This window comes from Hoplias malabaricus, chromosome 8, assembly GCF_029633855.1.
Source record: "Hoplias malabaricus isolate fHopMal1 chromosome 8, fHopMal1.hap1, whole genome shotgun sequence".
Lineage (NCBI taxonomy): Eukaryota > Metazoa > Chordata > Actinopteri > Characiformes > Erythrinidae > Hoplias > Hoplias malabaricus.
In genome coordinates, this window is record NC_089807.1 from 37,450,471 (window position 1) to 37,472,251 (window position 21,781).

A 21,781-nucleotide genomic window follows, 5' to 3' on the forward strand; every position below is an offset into this window, starting at 1 on the left:
AACTATTAGAGAAATAATGGTTAAACTATTAGGAAACCCATTAAGTGCTAATGGGTTACGTGAAGGAAACTATTAGATGTAGACACCAGTAAAAACCTGTCTGAACCATTGAATTCTTAATGGAACCTACTGTACTTTGAAAGTACATTTGTAATGTAACTCTGTTAATGAATGAAATGATAATGAATGAATTAATTAATTAATGTAAAACATTAAGAAATTCTTTAGTAAACATTTGCCAGAATTGATATGAATATTAAAATCACCAAGCAGCAACAGATCACAATAAACAGGAATAAATGTGGAGATTAGCTCATAAAACTGCCATAAAAACATGACGTTTTGGGGGACGATAGATAAGCAGAAACAATACTGGTTTAACAGCAGAGACCAACAGTGCCAAACACTCAAATGGTGTCATATTTGGGATTAAAACTGCTTTAACTTTGAGGCCAGGTCTGTACACCTCTGCAAGTCCTCCACCTCGACCAGTTAAACGAGGTTTATCCACGTATTGATAATGTGGAGGCAGAGTCTGATTGAGCGCTAAATACTCTTTGGGCTGCTGCCAGGTTTCCGTTAGACAGAGCAGGTCGATATCATGTTTTAATATCAGTGACAATCATTGCCTTATTCTTTAAGAAACGAACATTGAACAGAGCACATTTAAGATCATGATCATTGCTCAGGGCGTGTAGAGATGTTGTATACGTAACATAAGTTCCTGTTATTTATGTGATCAGTTGAGCCTGGTGTCGTCTGGGAAGATTTACAGCGATACGATGCCCACAGCCGTAACAGCCCAGTAAAAGCCAGAGAAATAATCCCGAAATAATCCACATAGCACGGGCAACACAGGTGGTACTCTCGCGGCAGGTGTTAAGCACACAGTCACATACGCTCCACTCTTAAAAAAAAGAGCTCAGAGCCACAAGGAGAACTCCACAAGGCTCATATTAGAGTAAATCCAGTACAATTTTCGATACAATGTGTTGGATTCTGCAGCACTTTTGCACACAGCGGGTAGAAAAACCGTTATAAAAACTTTATCACAGGGGGAGAAACCAAACGCGCCAGCGTATCTCTCGCAACCCGGAAATCACCTTCGAGCATGGTCCAGGTACAGTGCACACCACCACCATTCAAAGCGGGTGATTCCAAGACTGCTGAGAACTGACAGGAAAATCTTGTGATCAACTGCATCAAAGACTGAAGAGAGATGAAGGAGAATGAGGACTGAAGACAGTTTGACTTATCTTTTACAGAATGGAGCTTTTCTGTAACTGTAATCAGACCACCCAGCTGGCCACCAACGTCAAAAGACGTTGATATGTGGTTGAATGTTGGTCGTGACATCGGATGACCATAATTTTACGTCAGGGTAACGTCTAATACCGATGTTAAACTGACGTAAGAAACTGACGACATATGACACTGATATTTTGTTAGTTTTAAGTCATGATATTATGTAACCACAATCCAACGTCTAATAAACGTCATATCCTCATGTCAAATAGACGTAAAATACCAACATTTAGTTGTAAGGTATGGTGACCAAATCCCGTCTGATTAACGTCTGAATTTTAACGTCAGTTCAACCTGCCATTCTAACATCAATAGATGTTGATAATTTGTTGGTTTTAAGTAGTGATGTTATGCAACCAAAATCCAACATCTTCCAAACGTCACATCCTGATGTCAAATTGACGTAAATTACCAACATTAAGCTGTAAGGTATGGTGACCAAATCCCAACATCTGATAAACGTCTGAATTTTAACGTCAGTTCAACCTGCCATTCTAACATCAATAGACGTTGATAATTTGTTGGTTTTAAGTAATGATGTTATGTAACCAAAATCCAACATCTTCCAAACGTCACATCCTGATGTCAAATTGACATAAATTACCAACATTAAGCTGTAAGGTATGGTGACCAAATCCCAACGTCTGATAAACGTCTGAAATTTAACGTCAGTTCAACCTGCCATTCTAACATCAATAGATGTTGATAATTTGTTGGTTTTAAGTTGTGATGTTATGTAACCAAAATCCAACATCTTCCAAACGTCACATCCTGATGTCAAATTGACATAAATTACCAACATTAAGCTGTAAGATATGGTGACCAAATCCCAACGTCTGATAAACGTCTGAATTTTAACGTCAGTTCAACTTGCCATTCTAACATCAATAGACGTTGATAATTTGTTGGTTATAAGTAGTGATGTTATGTAACCAAAATCCAACATCTTCCAAACGTCACATCCTGATGTCAAATTGACGTAAATTACCAACATTTAGCTGTAAGGTATGGTGACCAAATCCCAACGTCTGATTAACGTCTGAATTTTACCGTCAGTTCAACCTGCCATTCTAACATCAATAGACGTTGATAATTTGTTGGTTTTAAGTAGTGATGTTATGTAACCAAAATTCAACATCTTCCAAACGTCACATCCTGATGTCAAATTGACATAAATTACCAACATTTAGCTGTAAGGTATGGTGACCAAATCCCAACGTCTGATTAACGTCTGAATTTTACCGTCAGTTCAACCTGCCATTCTAACATCAATAGACGTTGATAATTTGTTGGTTTTAAGTAGTGATATTATGTAACCAAAATCCAACATCTTCCAAACGTCACATCCTGATGTCAAATTGACATAAATTACCAACATTAAGCTGTAAGGTATGGTGACCAAAACCCAACGTCTGATAAACGTCTGAATTTTAACATCAGTTCAACCTGCCATTCTAACATCAATAGACATTGATAATTTGTTGGTTTTAATTTGTGCTGTTATGTAACCAAAATCCAACATCTTCCAAACGTCACATCCTGATGTCAAATTGACGTAAATTACCAACATTAAGCAGTAAGTTATGGTGACCAAATCGCAACGTTTGATAAACGTCTGAATTTTAACGTCTGTTAAACCTGCCATTCTAACATCAATAGACATTGAAAATGTGTTGGTTTTAATTTGTGATGTTATGTAACCAAAATCCAACATCTTCCAAATGTCACATCCTGATGTCAAATTGACGTAAATTACCACCATTAAGCTGTAAGTTATGGTGACCAAATCCCAACGTTTGATAAAAGTCTGAATTTTAACGTCAGTTCAACCTGCCATTCTAACATCAATAGATGTTGATAATTTGTTGGTTTTAAGTAGTGATGTTATGCAACCAAAATCCAACATCTTCCAAACGTCACATCCTGATGTCAAATTGACGTAAATTACCAACATTAAGCTGTAAGTTATGGTGACCAAATCCTAACGTTTGATAAAAGTCTGAATTTTAACGTCAGTTCAACCTGCCATTCTAACATCAATAGATGTTGATAATTTGTTGGTTTTAAGTAGTGATGTTATGCAACCAAAATCCAACATCTCCAAACGTCACATCCTGATGTCAAATTGACATAAATTACCAACATTAAGCTGTAAGGTATGGTGACCAAATCCCAACATCTGATAAACGTCTGAATTTTAACGTCAGTTCAACCTGCCATTCTAACATCAATAGACGTTGATAATTTGTTGGTTTTAAGTAATGATGTTATGTAACCAAAATCCAACATCTTCCAAACGTCACATCCTGATGTCAAATTGACATAAATTACCAACATTAAGCTGTAAGGTATGGTGACCAAATCGCAACGTTTGATAAACGTCTGAATTTTAACGTCTGTTAAACCTGCCATTCTAACATCAATAGACATTGAAAATGTGTTGGTTTTAATTTGTGATGTTATGTAACCAAAATCCAACATCTTCCAAAAGTCACATCCTGATGTCAAATTGACGTAAATTACCAACATTAAGCTGTAAGGTATGGTGACCAAATCCCAACGTCTGATAAACATCTGAATTTTAACGTCAGTTCAACCTGTCATTCTAACATCAATAGACGTTGATAATTTGTTGGTTTTAAGTAATGATGTTATGTAACCAAAATCCAACATCTTCCAAACGTCACATCCAGATGTGAAATTGACGTAAATTACCAACAATAAGCTGTAGGTTATGGTGACCAAATCCCAACGTTTGATAAACGTCTGAATTTTGACATCATTTCAACCTGCCATTCTAACATCAATAGACGTTGATAATTTGTTGGTTTTAATTTGTGCTGTTATGTAACCAAAATCCAACATCTTCCAAACGTCACATCCTGATGTCAAATTTACGTAAATTACCAACAATAAGCTGTAAGGTATGGTGACCAAATCCTAACGTCTGATAAGTGTCTGAATTTTAACATCAGTTCAACCTGCCATTCTAACATCAATAGACGTTGAGAATTTGTTGGTTTTAATTTGTGCTGTTATGTAACCAAAATCCATCATCTTCCAAACGTCACATACTGATGTCAAATTGACGTAAATTACCAACATTAAGCAGTAAGTTATGGTGACCAAATCGCAACGTTTGATAAACGTCTGAAATTTAACGTCAGTTCAACCTGCCATTCTAACATCAATAGATGTTGAAAATGTGTTGGTTTTAATTTGTGATGTTATGTAACCAAAATCCAACATCTTCCAAACGTCACATCCTGATGTCAAATTGACATAAATTACCAACATTTTGCTGTAAGGTATGGTGACCAAATCCCAATGTCTGATAAACGTCTGAAATTTAACGTCAGCTCAATGTGCCATTCTAACATCAATAGACGTTGATAATTTGTTGGTTTTAAGTTGTCCTGTTATGTGACCAAAATCCAACATCTTCCAATCATCACATCCTGATGTCAAATTGACGTAAAATACCAACATTTAGTTCTAAGGTATGGTGACTAAGACCCAACATCTTGTAAACGTCAAACTTCTAATGTCAGATCAACCTGCCATTCTAACATCAATACACATTGAACATGTGTTAGTTTTAATTTGTTACGTTATGTCACCAAAATCCAACATCTTCCAAAAGTCACATCCTGATGTCAAATTGACGTAAATTACCAACATTAAGTTGTAAGGTATGGTGACCAAATCCCAACGTCTGATAAATGTTTGAAATTTAACGTCAGTTCAACCTGCCATTCAAACATCAATAGACGTTGATAATTTGTTGGTTTTAAGTAGTGATGTTATGTAACCAAAATCCAACATTTTCCAAACGTCACATCCTGATGTCAAGTTGATATAAAAAAATGCCAACCTTAAGTTATAATATAGGGTGACCAAAACCCAAGCCTGGTTAACATTAGACTAACATCAATAGACGTTGATATTTTGTTGGTTTTAGGTCGTGGGGTTTAGTACTTCAAATTTAACGTCATCTTGATGTAAAATACCTACATTTATTTGTTAGGTATTGGTAATCAAAATCCAGTGTATGATAAACATCATAATCTAAATGTCAACTCAATGTGACATTTTCACAATATTGGATATACTTAGTTGGTTTAAGATGCAATATTCATTCATTCATTCATTCATTCATTTATTAAATGTAACTGCTTATCCACTTTAGGGTTGCAGTGGGTCCGGAGCCTACCTGGAATCAGTGGGGCACTTGTCCTTCACAGTGTGACACACACTTACACACTCATTCACACACTTATACCTATGGACAGTTTTGAGTAGCCAATTGAGCTACCAACATGTGTTTTTGGACCATGGGAGCAAATTGGAGCACCCAGAGAAAACCCACATGAACACAGGGAAAACACACCCAACTAATCACAGACAGTCATGCGGAGCAGGGTTCGAACCTACAGCTGCAGCACCCTAGATTTGTGTGACAGCGACACTACCTGTTGCAGTCCCAAGTTGAATTTTATAAAAAATTCCAAACATCATTCTGATACTCTACCATACTAAAATTAATTAATTAATTAATTCATTGTCTGTAACTGCTAATCCAGTTCAGGGTTGCAGTGGGTCCTGAGCCTACTCGGAATCACTGGGAGCAAGGCAGGAACACACCCTGGAGGGGTCGCCAGTCCTTCGCAGGGTGACACACACTCATACATTCACACCTATGGACACTTTTGAGTTGCCAATCCACCTAACAACATGTGTTTTTGGACCTTGGAAGGAAACTGAACACCTGGAGGAAACCCCCGTGGACACAGGAAAAACACACCAAACTACTCACAGTCACCTGCCGCTCCAGGACCCTAGAGCTGTGTGACAGCGACCGTACCTGCAGCACCATCATGCTGCCTCAAGCTGCAATGTTAAGAAACCAAAATGCAGTGTGTTCAAAACATTATTCTGATGCCATATTGACATAACATAACAAAATTCAGTTGTGAGATACCATGACCAAAATGTAAAATTATAGAATAAGAAATCATTAAAATCATTTAAAATTAGTTTTAGGAGATCAAAAACTACTGAGATGTTCTTCAGTGGGCAATAATCTGAGCGGTCCAATGGTGGACCAACAGTGGCCTACCATCAGTGGGTTACCAACATTTTCAAGCCATTTGACAGGTATATGCTTGTCGTCTTAAGAATACAAAACACACTATAAATAAATGCTGTAGCGAGTTTGCTACTGTATTGTAATGTATTTTTGAATACAGTATTTTACTGTGTATTGTAATGTATCTTGGGTAACAGACTGGAAGCAGCAATGAAGCAACTAGCTTTACAGTATTTTACTGTATTGTGAGCTGGGGAGGCTGAGAACTGCAAATGGCATCTAAAGATAAGTAACTTATTTACACCATTTATTTATCACTTATTTTATTGTTTTGACAACGTAAATATAGCTTAATTCCAAAATTACATTCGTGTTTTTGTCCCCCCCCCTCCCCCTTTAGGAAATGGTACAATACATTTTTTTAACGTCAGTTGTAGGCCTCACTACAAAACAAAACCAGAACAGGACAAGTGAATACTTTTCGTCCAAATAAAAAAGAGAAAGAATTGTGTTTTTTTATTTCGTTACACCGCGACCCTGAAATGGACAAGCTTAAAAGATGATGATGATGATGGTGATGATTTGCGTTAATATTGTTTTATTTATTTAAATTATTTTGTTGAGGGTGGGGCGGTTAGCGAGAACGGGGCTAACGGTTCCCTGGGGGCGGGGTGACGAGAACAGAGACGGAGAGAAAGAGACAAAAAGTATTCAGAGGCTGCAAGCGTCGTCGTACTTTAGGGATTTTGGAACAAAAGTAATGAGTAAATGTATGTTTTAATCATACAGCTCTAAACGTTTACAACCACATTGTCTTGGTACTGCTTTTTAGCAAGATAGATGGTGCTAGTTATGATAGCCGCGAACATTTAACCAGATAACTCCTGTGGAATTTGCACACTTGTTTGCCCCCAAAAAATGTTAACGTTTTATCATCGCAGATACCGTCAACTGGCATTTCCCCCCCTCAAATTAGTCCGTTGGAGGGGATTGGAGCAGGAGATATCACCGGTTTTGTGACGGCTTACAAGCAGGAGGCTGAGGGAAAGGTAGGAGAGAAGAGGCGGGAAGAAAACAAAGAGAGGGTTCTGCTCCATTGAAACAGGCTGCCGGTGAAAGGACGGGTCAGTCGTAGCATTATTTATTTATATTTAGCGTAGTAGAGGCCACCAGGTAGAGAACGATAATTTAACTGTACAAACAATTGTAAACTCAAAGCCCAGTTTTGGGCTTCTTGCGGGTACTATTCGAGTTTTAGTTAGTGAAGATAAAAATGTTCTTTTGGACCGTTCTCAAAGTATTTAAAATTTAGAAAATATCAAAAAGGTCCAAAATACACCCTCCCTCTTTGGGGAGGCGTGTTCGTTACGGAAGAGTCGCAGACACCAGTCGAGTGAAGTTCAAAGCAAATCAAAGTATTTATTTAACAATACTGGATCCAGGAGAACAATACATCGAGAACAGTGTAATACTCCTCCCAAGTAAAGCTCTGACCTCTCAAGATCTGACTCCGACAGTTATACCCCATATGACGTAATCCCTGCCGGTTTTCTGGCTGATTAGCGTATATTAATATGCATAATTTCACGTGTCAGTACTCAGCTCTTCACGTGCAAGATTCAAGTGCATGCCGTGACCCCGAAGACATTCGTTATCGGCCAGGCTGACAATGGGCCTCTCTTCCCAGCACTCCTCTCCCGAGAGACTAAAATTTAGGAAGTCAGAAATGCACTTGAAGGTCAACAACATGCCCCTACACTTCAGCCCTCCTGGGCCAACACTATGATTAATGTCAGTGTGCTAAAAGCCTGGAGTGCACATCTGTTCAAGGTTAGACGTTAAGAATTAAGAATGTGTAAATATCACGTGAGTTATCATGCCATAGAGTTAGTCGTGCAGGATCAAAAAATGTTTAACTACATGTGTAAGTAATACATAATATAAATGCTGGTTAGTGTCGTAGGAAACAATTTTATTACTTTATGTTTGTGGACAAATATCCTTAAATGATGATTAGTTAAAATTAAGCAATTATAATTACATACTTTTTTGTGTGAAATCTTGTACCTTATATGCATTTATATGAATGACTAACCAGCATTAACTTTATGTAGCATTTACACATGTAGTTAAACATTTTAGATCTTGCACGACTAACTATATGGCATGATGACACACCTGATATTTACACCTTCTTAGTTCTTAAACGTCTAACCTTGAACAGATGTGCCCTTTAGGCTTTTAGCATACTGACATTAATCACAGTGTTGGCTTAGGAGGGCTGAAGTGTAGGGGCATGTTGATGACCTTGAAGTGCATTAGTGACTCCCTAAATTTTGCTCACGGGAGAGGAGTCATGGGAAGAAAAGGTCCATTGTCAGACTGGCCATAATGAATGTTTTTGGGGTCACGGAATGCACTTGAAACTTGCACCTGAAGAGCTGAGTACTAACACGTGAAATTATGCATATTAATATATGCTAATCAGCCAGAAACGCCTCACCAGCAGGGTATACGTCATATGGGGTATAACTGTCGAGTCAGATCTTGGAGAGATCAGAGCTTTACGTGGAAGGGGCATTAAACTCTTTTCTCATGTATTAGTTCTCCTGGATCCAGTATTGTTAAATAAATACTTTGATTTGCTTTGAACTTCACTCGACTGGTCTCTGCGACTCTTCCGTAACGAACACGTCTCCCCGAAGAGGGAGGGTGTATTTTGGACCTTTTGGAGATTTTCTAAATTTTACTTACTTTGAGAATGGTCCAAAAGAGCAATTTAATCTTCATTAGTCATTCATATAAATGCATATAAGGTACAAGATTTCACACAATGAGTATGTAGTTATAAATGCTAATTTAACAAATAATTTAACAGAATTAATTTAATTTAGCAGAAACCCCATGTATGAAAATGGATTAAAAAAATTCTAAAATTATCTGAAGGTAACTGCTTATTAATATTTTGACCCGTTTCTGTTGGATAATTCTTTATGAAATTATTATGAAGAGCAGTTACTGTTTACTGTCATTCATTCATCTGTTGCAACCATTTAATTCTAATCAGGGTCATTGTGGGAATCATTTGATGCAGTTGAAATTTGTGCTTTTGGTATGTGAAATTAAAGGTCAAATACAGGATTTTCTTATTACTATGATACATTGAAATATTGCATATCATATCAGTATACATGGCTTTTAGATCAGGTATCAAATTGAAATTGCAGTACTGTTGGAAAAAAATGGTTTTGTTGAGTTCGTATTAATATCTATCCTCAGTCTGCACTACAAAAAGTGTGAGCAAGCGACAACTAGGGCTGGGCGATATGACCAAATATTCGTATCTCGATATGCCTAAAAGAAATGGAGATATATGATACAATATGACATTATGAAAGCCATAACAAAATACAATGTCAAAGTATTAGTGTTTATTTTTAGCACCAAATAAGACATGCTGCATTATCTAACTGTAATAATTAATGTAATTCACCCTTTACCTCACTCATTTGCTCTGATTACTTGCAGAAAAATAAACATAGCACAAAAAGTAAGGAAATTTGTGTCTGGTTGATTATTTCTTTGTTGTAACAGTGCTTCTTGCCAATAAACCTTATACCATTACTGTTAATTTCTCTTTTAAATGGTGCTACATTTGTAAGAAACATGCTTTTGTGAGATGAGCAGTAGAGCTGAGTATGTGGGTTGCGCCAGTGAAAAATTTGTCAAATACTCACTGCCAGTGCCAAACAGCTTATTTTGTGTGATGGTGTGATGCGGCATCTCCTTCACTTGAAAAATGAGGCTTATCGTCATTGGAAGCAATCTCAATGCAGAAAAAGATATTGAGATGAAATTCTACAACCAGTGGCAATCCCATATCTCCACAGTCTGGGACCAAACTCTATCCTCCAAAATGACAACACTTGCCCCCACAGAGCGGTGTTTATCAGAGACTACCTCCAGAATTTGGTAGTGGAGAGGATGGAATGGCCTGCTAGCTCCTGACCTCAACCCCAATGAACACTTGTGGGATCAGCTTGGGCGTGCTGTTCATGCCACAGTGACCAACACAACCACATGTGTGACCAGCAGTGTGTAACCAGGATGGTGACCATCATGAAGAGAAAGTCCTGGGCTGTTTTGCCTGTTTATGGTTCTTCCACACGCTACTGAAGCTCCTATTTGTTAAAAGAATACATTGTTAAATTGCCAATATGTCTTGTTTTTTCAAACTTCAGTCAGCCAGTCACAACTCATTGAACGAGTCAATGGCAGAATAAGCTCTTTGGCATCGGCAGAGAGGATTGGGCTAATGTTTCATTGGCACAACCCACATACTCATCTCTACTGCTCATCCCACAAATGCATGTTCCTTATAAATGTGGCACCATTTCGAAGGGAAATTAACATGATTCCAACAGTATAAGATTTATTGCCAAGAAGCATTGTTACAACAAATATATAATCTACCAAACAAAAATATCCTTATTTTTGTGCTATGTTTAGTTTTAAAATTTGTCTTGCCCATGATGTCATCTGATCTTCCCCTTACTGTATCCTCTTGTGTACAAAATTTTTATTGCAACTTTTTTGTGCCTTTATTTCCACATGCTATGTTACTAACTATGGAATTTTTATTTTTATAGATGCCTCATTGGTACAAATCCCCAGGGGTGGTCAACGTAAAGAGCAACCAAGAAGTCCTGAACCATGCATCCGTGTGTATCCTCTCTTTAAAGGAACTGATGGACTTTGAATGAAATTTTATTTACAACCCGGATTCCAAAAAAGTTGGGACACTAAACAAATTGTGAATAAAAATGAATGCAATGATGTGGAGATGGCAAATGTCAATATTTTATTCGTAATAGAACATAGATGACAGATCAAAAGTTTAATCTGAGTAAATGTAACATTTAAAAAATATATATGTTCATTCAAAATTTCACAGTGTAAACAAATCCCAAAAAAGTTGGGAAAAGTAGCAATAAGTGGCAAAAAGGAGGAAATTGAGCATATAACAAACAGCTGGAAGACTAAAATATTCAGAGAATCTGGAACAATTGCTGTGCATAAGGGTCAAGTCCGTAAAACTCTACTGGATGCTTGTGATCTCTGGGCCCTTAAACATCACTGCACCTCAAACAGGAATGCCACTGTCAAGGAAATAACAGAATGGGCTCATGAATACTTTCAGAAAGCATTGTCAGTGAACACAATCCACCGTGCCATCCGCCGTTGCCAGCTGAAACTCTACAGTGCAAAGAGGAAGCCATTTCAAAGCAAGCTCCACAAGCTCAGACGTTTGCACTGGGGCAGGGGTCTTTTAAAATGGAGTGTGCCAAAATGAAAGACTGTTCTGTGCTCAGATGAGTCACGATTTGAAGTTCTTTATGGAACACTGGGACGCCATGTCATCCGGACCAAAGAGGACAGGATAACCCAAGTTGTTATCAACGCTCCGTTCAGAAGCCTGCATCACTGATGGTATGAGGTTGCATGAGTGCTTGTGGCATGGGCAGCTTGCATGTCTGGAAAGGCACCATTAATGCAGAGAACTATGTTCAGGTTCTAGAACAACATATGCTCCCATCTAGACGTCATCTCTTTCAGGGAAGACCCTGCATTTTTCAACAAGATAATGCCAGACCACATTCTGTAGCAATCACGTCATCATGGCTACGTAGGAGAAGGATCCGGGTACTGAAATGGCCAGCCTGCAGTCCAGATCTTTCACCTATAGAGAGCATTGGGCGCATCATAAAGAGGAAGGTGCGACAAAGAAGGCCCAAGACGATTAAACAGTTAGAGGCCTGTGTTAGACATGAATGGGAGAGCTTTCCTTTTTCTAAACTTGAGAAACCGGTCTCCTCTGTCCCCAGACACCTTTTGAGTGTTGTAAGAAGAAGGGGGATGCCACACAGTGGTAAAAAATGGCCTTGTCCCAACTTTTTTGGGATTTGTTGATGCCATGAAATTTTGAAACAACATATTTTTCCCTTAAAAATGATACATTATCTCAGTTTAAACTTTTGATCTGTGATTTGTGTTCTATTCTGAATAAAATATTAGATGTTGGCACCTCCACATCATTTCATTTAGTTTTTATTCACAATTTGTTTAGTGTCCCAACTTTTTTGGAATCCGGTTTGTATTTAAAGGGTCATGTTCAACACAAAACTGACTCTAAGTAAGTAACATGTTGGGTTCACTGATGATATCTGAAATACAAAGTTTTAGTAATCCAGATTAAATATTTTTTATTACATTTTTCATGATGTTTTACGGTCACTATTTGTGTTGTCTGGTAAGATCAAAAGTCATGTGATATAACGTAATGTTTTACTATAAAGATTTGGGCACCTTTCTTGTAATTCATCAAGGCAATAATGTAATTGGATATTGTGAAGTATTTTTGGTTAGAAAAAAAAAGCAAATATCATAAGGGGCAAAAATATAAAGTTCAAGTAAAAACATAAATGATTTGAACATGTTATGTAGTACTTGAAATTTGTCCACATTTTGCATATATTCAGTTTTAATAAAGCGTGTTACTGATTTTAATTCCGAATGTAGATTTGGACTTCTTTTGTGTATGTTATGGTTATAGTATTTTTAAAGTATTCATGCTTGGCAGACTTGATTTTTTTTTTTTTTTTTCAATAGTAACACTATAATCTTAATACAAAAATATTACGTGCTGGTATTGTTCAGTATATATAAATAATTGAATGTAATTTAGATACTGTTTGTAATTAGTGTTCCTCTGTAAAAAGGTATTGTTTCTGAAAAAAGGCAGTAAATGGCTGGCAATTCTGCTGAAAGTATTACTGTACATTTAAATATTTAGAGTAAAACATTGTATTATGCAATTACAGTAGTATTATGTAAATTTTAAATACAATCTTGTACCTGTACAAATGCAGTAATTGGCTGGAAACTCTGTTGCCAGGTATTTACTGTAAATCCCAATATTTACAGTTATGTTTTATTCAATTACAGTAGTATTTTGTAAAGTTGAAATGCATTAATGTTCCTGTAAAAAAACAGTAATTGTCTGGGAGCTCAGCTGCCAGTTATTTACTGTAAATCAGTTTTTACAGTAAAGTATTGTACTATTTAATTACAGTAGTATGCTGTAAATGTGAAATACGGTAGTGTTGAGTCTCTATGTCACACCAGTGTTGGGTTTAGACGTTGACCCGATTTTCATTACAACTAAAACAACATTGGAGCTTGACGTCAACCCAATTTTCATTTCCAACTAAAAATCAACATCTATACAACAATGGAGCATGACATCATCCTGACGTTATATTTTGAGTAATATCTGACTTTGATTACTAACCATAATTCAACATCTAACCAATGTTAGTTCTTGACGTCACATCAATGTTGGGTTTAGATGTCAACCCGATTTTCATTTCCAACTAAAAATCACCAACTACACAACATTGGAGCTTGACGTCATCCCAACGTTAATTTTTGACTGATATCTGACTTTGATAACTAACCATAATTCAACATCTAACCTACGTTGGATCTTGATGTCACACCAATGTTGGGTTTAGACGTCAACCCGATTTTCATTTCCAACTAAAAATCAACATCTACACAACGTTGGAGTTTGACGTCATCCTGACGTTAATTTTTGACTAATATCTGACTTTGATTACTAACCATATTTCAACGTCTAACCAACGTTGAGTCTTGACGTCACATCAATGTTGGGTTTAGACGTCAACCCGATTTTCATTTCCAACTAAAAATTAACATCTACACAACTTTGGAGTTTGACGTCATCCTGACGTTAATTTTTGACTAATATCTGACTTTGATTACTAACCATATTTCAACGTCTAACCAACGTTGAGTCTTGACGTCACATCAATGTTGGGTTTAGACGTCAACCCGATTTTCATTTCCAACTAAAAATCAACATCTACACAACGTTGGAGTTTGATGTCATCCTGACGTTAATTTTTGAGTAATATCTGACTTTGATTACTAACCATATTTCAATGTCTAACCAACGTTGAGTCTTGACGTCACATCAATGTTGGGTTTAGACGTCAACCCGATTTTCATTTCCAACTAAAAATCAACGTCTGTCCAACGTTGAAAATTGTTGTCAAGGCAACATCGGGCTATGACGTCAACCCGATTTCATTTCCAACAAAAATTCAACGTCTGTCCAACGTTGAAGCTTGTTCTCAAGGCAACGTTGGGTTTAGACGTGAACCCGATTTTCATTTCCAACTAAAACTCAACGTCTGTCCAACTTTAGAGACCAACGCCTTTCTGACGTCAAATTGACGTCCTGTGCCTGCTGGGCAGTCTCTGTAGAGTGCAGCACTTTGAAGTGAAACTAGATCCTGTTGACAGTGACAGATGGTAGCAGGCAGAATTTTGAGGAATTTTTGGGAGGGAAGAAAGAAGAGAAACTGGTCTCTAGTTGATGCCCAAGTTGTCAAGAGTTGTTATGGCAACGACTCTGGCAGTCTTGAAGGTAAATGATAAATCATCATTAAAACTAGGAGCTGTTAATGATTAAAGTCATAAAAAGAAGGAAGTCAAACAGTCCAAAACACACAGCAAAAAAAAGCAATGTACAAAGTTTACAGATTAGGTCGAGCAGTCAGCAAGAAAACGAAAGCGAAAGCAAAAACGTAGCTTTGCCCATCCGGTCTCAGCAGTTTTTTTTTTTCCCTCTTAACTTAAATGCAGCATAATTCTTTGTTCCCTTGTCTTTTCTACTTTTCACCAACTGGATTAACACACGTTCCCAAAACTTGGTAAGAGCATGAAATAACTAATGTTTTGTAAATGTAAAATGTAAACATTATGAATTTTATGAATTGAGTTCTAAATTATTTTCTAATAAATTAGAAATGTAAAAATGTATTTAAAGTGAATTTTGTTTGAGAAAACAAAACAAATTTTTAATTTTGTAGTTGTCATTTTGCAATGAGCTAAATCTCAAACACAGGGTCTAAGTTTGGATTTACAAGTACGCTTTATATAAGTGTATTTTTACATTCTAACGTCCTATGCAATGGACCTCATGCCTGAAAGGACATTAAAGCAAGTTGTATTTGCTTCAGTGAACTGATTTTATCGTTATAGAACTGCTTTTATCGTTATAGGTTTGTGAGGTACAGTGTTATTATTATGCTGATTTTCTCAAAATTACTGGTTTCTCTGCTGTGTGTGGTTGTTTATTAGAAAACTTCATCTGTGTGAAGATCACGATGTCTTTGATCTGTGCTTTGCTGTTTCTGTTGACAGTTTCTTTGTCTGAAAAGAAGGTAGGTGCCAAATATCTACACAGTGATAAAATCTCATCTCCATCCTTGAAACACTAACAGTGACAGTTTCCGTGCCAAAGTATTTTTGTAACAGTAACATTTAGAAATGTTTTGAAAACATTGCCAATGAAGGATATGGAAATGGGAATTGTTGATAAAATTTTGAGAATAATGAAAACATTCAAAAAATGGCTTGTTAGCAATTCAGTTTTTGACAAAATTTGGGAAGTGCCTTTAAAGCCGATTCTTCATGTGAACATTAACAGATTCATTAACAGATACAAACCCTATTTCTGGAAAATTATTAATTTTTTTTTGTTAAAGGCCAAGGGTCAAAATAACAAAGGTTTACAGACTACTTAAGTATCAAGGCATACTGTTTAAAAATAGTCTACTATGATGTAAATGGTATAAAAGGAGCATACACTGAAGGCTCGGTCTTGGCAAGTCTTTTAGAGAGTTTTCAATAGTCACACGGATCGCAGAGTACTTTGAAAAGCTGATGACAGTTAACACAACAAGAAAATCAACTGCAACAAGAAAATCAACTTGGAATTTTATTATACAAGAAAAACACCATTCAATGCAGAAATGCTCTCATGTACTCAATTACAATAACAGAAGTAAATTTAATTAGTTACTTTCTACCTCAGTAAATAACCATACTTACTAACATACTTTTGTTGTTGTTGTTGACACTACACTTCGTAACACCCCAACTTTTTTGGAGTGTGTTGCAAGCATAAAATTAAAAGGTTGTTTACAATCAAGTTTATCAGTGAAAATATTTAAAATTTTTCTTTGTATTTTCAGTTAAATAAAATTGCAAGGAAAAAAATAATCACAGATTCTTGTTTTTGAATCCTTTTTATTTCCTATGTAATACAATACAGAAGTCAAGAAAACATCTAGAATTAAATAATTCACTAAATGTTTGATAGCGCGTCACACGACTAAATATAAATGATTTCCTGTTGGGTGTGGGAGCATAAGCCATTGTTTCAGGAAATACATAGTGCAAATACAAATAAGGTAACTTATTTTAAAGGCAGCCTGTTTTAAAAGAAATGCTGTAACTTTTCAGCACTTCAGAAGAGAGTTGTGTCAAAAGTGGTCCAACAGTTATTCATGACAAAGAAACATGGCCTCTAGCATCACAGACAATATGGCAAAACAAATAAGAAAATAATAATTAAAAAACATATAAAATATACACAGAATATACTCATAATTTTGGGAATGTTTCATCTGATCTGAAATTAGAGGTGGAAACATGTTATATTTATTAACCATTAACTAGGCAACAATGTTTATGGCAGAAAATAACAATACATAAAATATTTTATTGCTACAAACATTGATGTATAAAGCCTTTATTATTAAAGTTGCTGTTATGTAACACATTAAAAGTAACACAGAGCATCTGACTGTGTTCTCTTGCAGGTCAGTGGTCAGGGTCTTCCCTTGGACATGGCTGACAACTCAGTGGATGATTGCTATAATGGCTGTAGAGAAGCCATGAACAAATTAGTGGTGTCAAAGTACAGTGAACAAGAGAAAAAAAACACTCCTGGATTCTCAGCTGCCTGGGAATCTGCACTTATTAAATGCAACAAAAATGGACTCGGCATAAACCAGTCTGCTGCCATATACATGTATACACAGCAGCCTCAGTGTAGGAATGATTGTTCCTATACAGAGTTTAATATAGCAACACGTAATGGATCAGAAGCCTACAAGTCAGGTGACTTTCAGTTTTACACACTGCATTTCTTTCTGACTGATGCCATTCAACAACTCAAAAGAAATCAAAAAGACTGTGTGACCACATTTCGCCGAACTAAAGTTAGGTTTGTCACCAATGTTCTCAATAGAACAGTGAAATTTGGGTCTTTTACTTCCACCTCCACAAACCAGTATTTGACCCAGTTTGGTGAAGAGTCCTGTTTCAAAGTGAAGACTTGTTTTGGAGCTGCAGTGGATAAATACTCAGCTTTCCCAAGTGAGCAGGAGGTGTTAATCCCTCCATACGAGGTTTTTTTAATCACTGCCATTAAAGAGAAAAACGAGCAGAACAACCTGTGGTGTAATGTAGTGTATGAACTCGAAAGTGTAAATACATATAGTAATCTCTGTTGTGCAAAAGTCACCAATAACTTATTAGGAAGTCAGTGTTACAACAGCTCACAGGTGCTAGTTAATTCATTTTTTGTGATGGCTCTGCTGATTGCTGTTGTGTTGGCTATTTTAAAGAGTAATGAATAAGTTTTTACAAACAAAGGTTACCAAACAATTTCCTTTTGCGCCTTTTCTGATATATATTTTATGAATTGTGCAAATCAGATTTGACCAGTGGTCTACATTTTTTGTTGTCTTTGAATGAAATAGTTTATGCTCATACTTTATGGTGTGGGTTTCCCTCATGGACATGATTAAAATATCATCACTGTCTTAATAAACACATGTATCTCCCAAAATAGTAACTTTACAGAAGAAGGAAATAACCTTGTTAACCTTCAATAGAAGTAAATGTAAACAGATTTAATTTCAAGTTTTTGAAATTACTCTGTAGTGCTCTTTAGTGGAGCATTCCCTCTTGTAATAATAAAAAGAAGAAACACCTTTATTGATCCCCTTAGGAAAACTGATTCTCTGCATTTAACCCATCCATGGCAGGGAACACACAAACACACACTAATGAGCAATTCTTCACACACACTAGGGGTAGTGAACACACACACAACCTACAAATAAATTATTGTATATAATAATATAATAATAACATTATTACTATATTGTTGAGTTTTAATGGGTTTTTACTGGTTGGAGTTATTGGGCTGAAGTAATGATAGTGTTCATCACATGCTGTCACTGGTTAAATCACCTTATGAACACCCTGTATTCAGATGATTAATTCCTATATGCATCGTTGTTTTGTTGTATTGGTTTATTGTAATCGAGGTTTTAAATACTTCAATGATCAAATGTTTTATGATAAAAATGAATAAATACAAGTCTTTCCTATGAATAAATGTCAAAATATGTGTTTAAGAAAGAAACAAAATGGTCTATTATTTCCATCTTTTTATGTAAATTACTTTTTCTAATTAATAATTATTCAAATGTCAGAAAAAAACATGGCTGTGCTCATGTTTTTTTCATATCTGTTTGCCAGTTAGTTGCAGGGCATGACTAATTTGCTTTTTACTGATTACTCTTTTATTATCTTTAAAACCTCATGTGTCTGCTTTGCTATATACAAATATTGAAACTTTATTTACCCCCCAGACATTTCCAGTATATTTTACTTTATCTGTTATCATAAATTCTGTTGCATGCTAAACATACTTAAAGACATAACAATATAAAACAATAACACAGTTAAAACTGAACAACACAAATGGAAAGAAATGTTAGATTAGCTAAAACAACCAAACGAGCTAACAAACAAGAAAACAAACGCCAGCTTATGTGAGTTGAACACTAATATCAGAGGGCTTCTGTTTCGATAAGGACATGTCCCACGTTGTCATGACATTTGCGTGAACTTCACTACACACCCATTTGACATGTCTAACCTTTGCAATTACCTTTTCTGTAGTTAAGCAAGTAACAAAAGAAATTGTCATACTTTATATGACACTGATTGCAATAGACATATTGAGTTGAAAGCAGGTAACCAGTCTGACTAGACTGTGTGGCCATACAGAATACAGGGGTTGGAGAATGAAACTGAAACACCTGGTTTTAGACCACAATCATTTATTAGTATAGTGTAGGGCCTCCTTTTGCGGCCAATACAGCAACAATTCGTCTTGGAAATGACATATACAAGTCCTGTACAGAGGGATTTTAAGCCATTCTTCTTGCAGGATAGTGGCCAGGACACTACGTGATACTGGTGGAGAAAAACGTTTCCTGACACATTCCTCCAAAACACCCCAAAGTGGCTCAATAATATTTAGATTTGGTGACTGTGCAGGCCATGGGAGATGTTCAACTTCACTTTCATGTTCATCAAACCAATCTTTCACCAGTCTTGCTGTGTGTATTGGTGCATTGTCGTCCTGATACACGGCACCGCCTTCAGGACACAATGTTTGAACCATTGGATGCACATGGTCTTATTGGTGCAATGTGCAATTAATGAAGACTGGACACCAGGCTGCTCCAATGTAGCCATGAAACCTCCCACACTAAAATGACAGGTGTTTCAGTTTCGTTGTCTAACCCCTGTAGATGCAGAGCCAAAAAAACGAAACCTGATATAAACCAGTGCTCAATAAATACAAGCCAAAATAAGGCCATGTTAATACGCCTGGCCAGAGGTCCTACAAATTTTTCTTTAGTGAGTTGTACATTTTGAATTACCCTTGTGGGAAAAGGGTTTAATAATGTGTGCCAGTTTGCTTTCTTTCTCTGCTTTATCTCTAAGCTTTAACCCTCTCTTTTACAGTTTGGCTTTATCAGCTTTCACTTGCTCATACTGCTTCTGCAGCCTTTGGATCCTCTCTTCTTTCACCCTGAGATCACAGTCTTTTAGTTTCAGCTCAACCATCATCTGCCAAAGCTGTGTCTCCATGTCTTCTTTTTCCTTCAATTCTTTCTCATATTTTAGCCGCAGTTCATCATGTTTCCCACAGATGGCGCTTTCCACCTGCTGATACATCTCATTAGTGTAGAACGTCCCTTTGTTGTCCTCAGTCATCTGCTTTATCTTATCAAGCAGCTCCAAGACCTGATGTGGGTCTTGGCTCATATTGTTGAAAACATGGTAGCGGTTCTTACACATTTTGAGGAGCTCCTGAAGATCCTCGGCAGCCTTTCTGAGGAACTCTTCAATGTTTACATCCTTCAGTTTATCTCCATTGGTGAACAGGACCATTGTATGCCTGGAAGCTCTCTCTCCAAAGATGTTCTGGATTCGCTCCACAGCTTGCTTCTCCTCCTTGGTGAAGCGGCCCAGTGCAATGACCAGGAGAAAGGCATGGGGCCCTGGAGAAGAGAGAGCGATGCACTCCACCAGCCGGTTCATGAGTGAAGATTCTGAGAGCTCTGTGTCAAAAAGGCCAGGTGTATCAACCACTGCAATCTTGCTTAGTGGAGTTCTCCACTAAGACTCTGCCATCAGTTTGATGTTGTTCTACAAGAAATTTTCCTTTGTAAATCCTTTGGTGAAATATTTTTATGAATTATACTCAGCATTTTTATTCAAATTGAAAGTTTTAAGTGTCCAGATACATTTTGGGCCTCTGTCTCTGTACTGATGGTGGTGGTGTTTTGCTGTGTCTTCTCATAAAAACTTCATTGTGATCATACGGTGTTCCTGCTGTAAATGAAGAACCACACTCTTAATTGTTAGTCACAGAAGTGGGTTAATTTACCCAGCAATTTACTGGACGTTTGATGTCAAAAACTACATTATATTTTATAAACTTCATAAAATAAAGAATTCAAAGTATAATGTCAAAGGTTCTACATGCTACATGTTCTACATGCTGTCTATGCTTGTGTTACGATATATATATATATATATATATATATATATATATATATATATCCTGGCTGTAATTTACATAATATAAGGATATATACAACAATATCTTAACTACACAAATGAGATATTTGATCATTTTTCAAGTGGACACAGAAGGAGAGGGAGACATGTTAAATACATAATCAGAGAAGTTCTGCGATCTCACTCTGAGCTCCAACTTTCAAAATAACTCCACATTTGAGCATGAATGAGCAGAAATGAAGCAGCCGAAAATTAATAGACATACCTGCTGGATTTTCATCTTTTGAAGTAGCCATTATTGTTATTGAAGTAGCCATTATTGTTACATTCACATGTAAATTGTAAGTTACTTTTGATGTACTGTTTCTATCCTTTACTCATTCTTCCATAAGTGGAAGTAACCAATTACTGATTATAAAACCTATTGGTTTAGGTGAAATAAAATAAAACTGCAATAATTAAACATTAATTAGTATTAAATCTGACACACAACCCAGTCACCAAGCAACAGTGGTAAGATCCCTGACTGAGGTGTTTTTGTAATTAGCAAGCTCAACA

The 21,781-nt window shown here is 36.5% G+C and overlaps 2 protein-coding genes across 2 annotated transcripts; one reads left to right on the plus strand and one right to left on the minus strand.

The window, feature by feature from the left end:
• Positions 1-15,108: 15,108 nt before the first annotated feature.
• LOC136706115 (NAD(P)(+)--arginine ADP-ribosyltransferase 2-like) lies at positions 15,109-18,444 on the plus strand. Its single transcript, XM_066680045.1, has 3 exons — positions 15,109-15,192; positions 15,623-15,705; positions 17,149-18,444. Exons 2-3 carry the CDS (start codon positions 15,649-15,651, stop codon positions 17,968-17,970), a joined length of 879 nt encoding a protein of 292 aa, XP_066536142.1. The 5' UTR covers positions 15,109-15,192; positions 15,623-15,648; the 3' UTR covers positions 17,971-18,444.
• Positions 18,445-20,155: 1,711 nt separating this feature from the next.
• Positions 20,156-21,503, minus strand: LOC136705060 (GTPase IMAP family member 4-like). Its single transcript, XM_066678279.1, has 2 exons — positions 21,489-21,503; positions 20,156-20,818 (listed from the first exon to the last, which is right to left on the minus strand). The coding sequence occupies exons 1-2, from the start codon at positions 21,501-21,503 to the stop codon at positions 20,156-20,158; spliced, it is 678 nt and encodes a 225-aa protein (XP_066534376.1).
• Positions 21,504-21,781: the final 278 nt, after the last annotated feature.